This window comes from Elephantulus edwardii, unplaced genomic scaffold (assembly GCF_000299155.1).
Source record: "Elephantulus edwardii isolate Elephantulus edwardi_28Jun2011 unplaced genomic scaffold, EleEdw1.0 scaffold00267, whole genome shotgun sequence".
Lineage (NCBI taxonomy): Eukaryota > Metazoa > Chordata > Mammalia > Macroscelidea > Macroscelididae > Elephantulus > Elephantulus edwardii.
In genome coordinates, this window is record NW_006400017.1 from 1,310,587 (window position 1) to 1,316,382 (window position 5,796).

General features: G+C 42.0%; 1 protein-coding gene across 1 annotated transcript; it reads left to right on the forward strand.

Annotated features, from left to right (window-relative positions):
* The first annotated feature begins 662 nt into the window (after positions 1-662).
* On the forward strand, positions 663-1,454 carry LOC102846618 (40S ribosomal protein S4, X isoform-like). The gene has a single exon (XM_006899763.1). It carries the CDS (start codon positions 663-665, stop codon positions 1,452-1,454), a length of 792 nt encoding a protein of 263 aa, XP_006899825.1.
* The last annotated feature ends 4,342 nt before the right edge of the window (positions 1,455-5,796 follow it).

A 5,796-nucleotide genomic window follows, 5' to 3' on the forward strand; every position in this document is an offset into this window, starting at 1 on the left:
GAGTGCAGTGCAGCTTCTTGCCACTAGGCCACCAGAGCTCCCCTAATTTCAGGGATCCTACAGGCCTCAGAACGAAACACTGCGAGTACTGCACCCTCCTCACAATCCCTGCTATGCCGGAGCCCATTGTTGCAACCACTATGTCAATCTGTCTCATTAACAGTCTCCCTCCTTCCTTTTGGCCCACTGCTTTAGCAAGCATGATGTTGTTCTCAGGGGCTGGCTGCTCCTGATAATATGTTCAAAGTATGTGAGATGAAGTCTTGCCATCATTGCTTCTAAGGAACATTCTGGCAGCTTTTCTTCCAAGATAAATTTGTTTGTTCTTCTGGCAGTTTCTGTAGCCCACACATTTCTTGGTATTTGCTGGCTGCTTGTGGCTGTATCTTCACATGCTGTCTCTCAGTGTATCTACGTTATGCTGTTCCTTTTATAAGACAGGGCACCGAAGAAATTTAGTTTAGCACCCACCTTTTTTATTTTTTTAAATTTTTTTCAACTGATATTTTAATGAACGTTTACAGAAAACTTAGACTTCCATTCATTCATTGTTGCACATTTTCCTCCCTCCAGTTCACTTTTCTCTTTAAAAAGATTCTTTCGGACACTATTTTCTTGGGACACCGGAAGAACGTGGTCCTCTTTCTGTGCCTAGCGAAGCCATGGCTCGTGGTCCCAAGAAGCATCTGAAGCATGTAGCAGCTCCAAAGCAATGGATGCTGGACAAACTTACTGGTGTATTTGCTTCTCGTCCATCTACTGGTCCTCACAAACTGAGAGAAGGTCTGTCATTGATCATTTTCTTACGAAACAGGCTTACATATACCCTGACAGGAGATGAGGTTAAAAAAATCTGCATGCAGCGGTTCATTAAGATTGATGGCAAGGCCCAAACTGATATAACCTACCCTGCTGGTTTTATGGATGTGATCAGCATTGACAAGACTGGAGAGAATTTTCGTCTGATCTATAACACCAAGGGTCGATTTGCTGTTCACCACATTACACCCGAGGAAGCAAAGTACAAGTTATGCAAAGTAAGAAAGATCTTTGTCGGCATAAAAGGAATCCCTCATGTGGTGACTCATGATGCTCGAACCATCCGCTACCCTGATCCTCTCATCAAGGTGAATGACACCATTCAGATTGATTTGGAGACTGGAAAGATGACTGATTTCATCAAGTTTGATACTGGTAACCTGTGCATGGTGGCTGGAGGTGCTAACCTGGGAAGAATTGGTGTGATCACCAACAGAGAGAGACATCCTGGGTCTTTTGATGTGGTTCATGTGAAAGATGCCAATGGCAATAGCTTTGCCACTCGGCTTTCCAACATTTTGGTTATTGGCAAAGGGAATAAACCATGGATTTCTCTTCCACGAGGAAAGGGTATCCGTCTTACCATTGCTGAAGAAAGAGACAAGAGATTGGCTGCAAAACAGAGCAGTGGATGAAATGATCTCTAGGTGGTGTGAGTAAAAAGGGCAAAATTAAAGATATTACAGCATGAAAAAAAATAATTCTTTCATTATTGCACAATTCATCCCTCCCCCCACCCCGCAGTCCACTTTACAATGCACCTCTTATACTGGAATGTTGTCATGTAATACCTAATCATATATTCCTTTTAAAATCATATATTCCTTTTAACCAGTTCTTTCCCTTCTCTATTTCAATGAAGTGTACATTATTTATCCCCTCTTTTCTTAGTTTCCCCCTACACCCCCTATCATCTTGATTTATAACAGTGACATAATGCAGTATTTGTCCTTTTGTGACGGAGCTATTTAACTCAGCACAATATCCTCCAAGGTCACCTATTTGTAGAATATTTTATGAGTGCCTTGTTTTTCAGTGCTGTATAGTATTCCATTGTGTGAATATATCACAGCTTCTCTATCCAGCCATTTGTTGATGGGCACTTGGGTTGCTTCCATTTCTTTGCCCATTGCAGCACCCCTCTTAGTCCTACTGTTGTTCTTGTTAGGTGCCATCGAGTTGACTATGACTCATAGCAACCCTATAGACAACAGATCTGTGACCTGCACTGTCCTGTGCCATCTTCATCATCTCTGATGCACTCAATACCATTGTTACGGTCACTATGTATATTTATAATGGTTTCACCTCATTTAAAAAAATATTTTATTTTATTATTTTCTCTGTGTATGTACCATCAAATTCGATCTGACTGGTCCAGGAGGAGATGGCCCCTCCTCAGGCAGAGCATCTGGTGGATTCAAACCACAATATCTCTGGGATTGCAGTGCAGCTTCTTGCCACTAGGCCACCATAGCTCCCCTCACCTCGTTTTTTTAAAGTAAAAAGTAAAGATAGATTTATTAGAAAGTTACATCTCAAAGATGGGATGGGCATGGACCTTCCACTTTGGAAAAGAATTGTGGAAGAGACCTGTTTTTCCTCATTTTTTAACCAATATTCTGTGTGTGTATGTGTGTATGTACTGTCAAGTCAGATCCCGCTAGCACAGGAGGAGATTGCCCCTCTTTCTCCAGCGGTGCATCTGGTAGATTAGAACCACGCGCCTTTGGGATTACAGCACAGCTTCTTGCCACTAGGCCACCAGAGCTCCCTCTCCTCATTTTTAGTGTCTTCAGGTGACTCGATGGCACATAACAACAACAATATGAGAGGCTCTTCTCCCAGTACTGTTTTGAACAATGTTCCTCTATTTTTCATAGAGTTTTTAAAGCCCTGTTATTTCAGAAGTGAATAGCTGATCCTGTGTCTAAATCTGTTTTTTGTTTGTTTGTTTTTTTATTATTTTTTGTGTGTGTGTATGTACCATCAAATCAGATCTGACTAGTACAGGAGGAGATTGCTCCTCCTTCTCCAGCAGAGCATCTGGTGGATTCAAACTGCCTGTCTCTGGGATTGCAGTACAGCTTCTTGCCACTAGGCCACAAGAGCTCCCTCCCTAAATCTGTTTCACTGAAGCTTCACTGAAACCTGTCCATCATGAGTGACCCCACTGGTATTTGAAATACTTGTCTCAATGCTTCCAGCATCACAGCAACCTGCAAGTCATTCCAGTGCAGCAAATAGACAAACAAGTGCTGTACTCACAAAAGCAAACAATAAACAAGCAAGCACATACATACATAAGCTCCAAAATAAACATCAACATGCAAATAGGGGCTCATTAATAAAAGAAAAGAAAATATCTATCTTCAAACAGTGTCATAGTTACAAATACAGTGGATAGGACTTCAGTTTAACTTTTGAGAGGATATAATGTAATCTAGACTATCTTTTTCAATAGTAAAGTCATTCTTTATAACAAAGTGACTTAGATACTAATTTTACCTTCGCCATTTATTGTCTAGGAATAGTTTAACTTTGAGCTCTTGAGTCACTCTTCCTGGGTTGAATGCAACTCTGCTGTATCCCCTGGGCAAGCAACAGCCCTGACACACATCTTTCCTTATTTTAAGCCATGCAGGATTAACTTGTTCAGTTCTCATAACTATTTGCTTGTCTATACATAGGTTCCACATGAGCACAGTTAAGATCTGGGCTATATGAAAAAGAATGTGGCATCAGGATTGGTCAAAGACTCATTAACAATCTGTAATTGCAGATAACAGACCTTGCTTGCTGAAAATGAAGAAAATTTGAAGTTCTCACTGAAGTGTAAAGATTTTATCCTTCAGTATGCATTTCAACATAAAGAAAAAATATTCTCACAATTGGACCAGTAAACAACATCATGATAAACAGAGAAAAAATAGAAGTTGTCAAGGATTTCCTTTTACTTGGATGCACAATCAACAGCAGTCTGGAAATCAAAAGAGGTGCTGCATTGGGAAAGTCTGCCGCCAAGGATCTCTTTACAGTGCCAAAAAACAAGGATATCACTTTGAAGACTAAGGTGTGACTGACCCAAGTTGTAATATTTTCAATTACTTTCTGCAACAGCCAGTGAAAGTTGAATAATGAATATTGTCATTGTTATGTGCCGTTGAATCGCCTATGACACAGTTGAGTCATAATAGCACTATGTACCATAGTTGTGAAGCCTACCCTGTCCTAAGCCAGTCTCACTGACTCTGACACATCTACCATCATTTCCCCAGTTATCATATCAATTCGTCTCAGCTGGGGTCTTCCTCTCCTGGGCTGTCCCTTCACCCTTGTCAGCTTGATGTCCTTCTCCAAGGACCAGTCCCTTCTCTCTCTCCCTTCTGTTAGTTAACATGCCCACAGTATGTGAGACAGAGCTTCAAAACCCTAGCCCCCAAGGAGAAACTTGCTTTCATCCTCTCCAAGACACAGACCTATTTGTTTTCTTGGTGGTCTATGGTATGTTCAAGACTCTTCTCCAGCCCCACAACTTGAAGAAATTGATTCTTCTTCTGTCATCCTTGGTCAATAAGGAAGAGCAAAAACAAATGGCTGCCTTGAATTGTGATGTTGGGAAAGAATATCAAACAGACCATCACATGCTACAATCCTGAAGGTGCACTGTTCGAATCCACCAGATGCTCTGTTGGAGAAGGAGGGGCAATCTTCTCCTGTGCTAGTGATCAGATTCGATGGCATTGTTGTTGTTTAATGCTGTCGAGTCGTAGACGACTCATAGCGACCCTATGAATGAACAGCCTGAACACTGTTCGTACATAGAGTTTCCAGAGGCAAGCCATTTTGGAAGTGGATGCCACTCCTGCTTCCAGGATTGATTTAGTTGGGAAGCTCCAGCCAACACTGTCCACCATGGGTGCCCATTACCACGATTGGCACACCACTGTCACAGGGTTCAGCATCACAGCAACCACGAGTTACCTCTGTACAGCAACGCACAGACCAGTGCACAGACAGAGCAGTTAAAAGTGATATATGATAGGGTATTATAGTTATCACAGGAGTCCAGAATGAGGGTTGCATAGTGGAGTGTACTCGGGGAGGAGGGGGTGACGGGGGGGGGGATTGTATACCAATGAAGGAATTTTTCTTTTACTTTTCAAAGAGAAGAGCAAACTGGGGGGAGGGTTGGGCAGGGGGAAAAGTGCAACAATGAATGAATGGAAATCCAAAATCTCTGTAAATGTTCATGAAAATGAATAAAATTTTTTTAAAAAGTGGGAAAAAAGCCCTAACGAACTTCTGAGCTTTCCTTTGCTTTTCTGTAAAACTGAGTGAGTAGTACCTCCTACTTAGGAATCTTTGGAGCACTGAACAAGGTAACTTATGTGAAGGCACTTTGGAAAACAGAAGAAACTATCATCATTATGTAGGTCCGTCAGTGGTGAAAGTGCTTCATGTCTATTAGTCACAAGGTGAGTAGTTTGCACCCAACCAGTGATGTGTGCCACGATATAAAATGGCCTAGGGATCTACCTCCCCATTTATTTCAGCCAAGAAGAACCTGAAGGAGCTCAATTTTACTCTAACACTTGGGGTCAGTACCAACTCACTGGCCGTGGGCTTGGTTTTGCTACCTTCATTATTATCACTGCCAAGTATGTTGGGTAGAGCCTAGATGTGTAGGGGCCTAGATTATTGTCAACAGAGTTTTCTTTAGAGACTCCAAACCCAGATGTCTCCAAGCCTCTAGATGTTCCTGGATCCCTTGTTGAGAGGCAAATAACTTTCCTGAGAGTTCCTGGTTTAGAAAGGAGACTCAACAGTCATCAGAGATCAAGCAGAAGGCCACTCCTCTAAGCCTAATGACTCTCTCTTTCCCTAGAAACTTGAACGTGTTCTTCCTGCCAGATAGATAACAGGATGCTGAACAAGAAGAAATGACAGGGAGAGGGGCTGGGGATGAGGGGAAGA

What these genes read in the sequence shown, in the direction of transcription:
- LOC102846618 (XM_006899763.1), top strand. Translation starts at nt 663, where the DNA reads ATGGCTCGTGGTCCCAAGAAGCATCTGAAGCATGTAGCAGCTCCAAAG.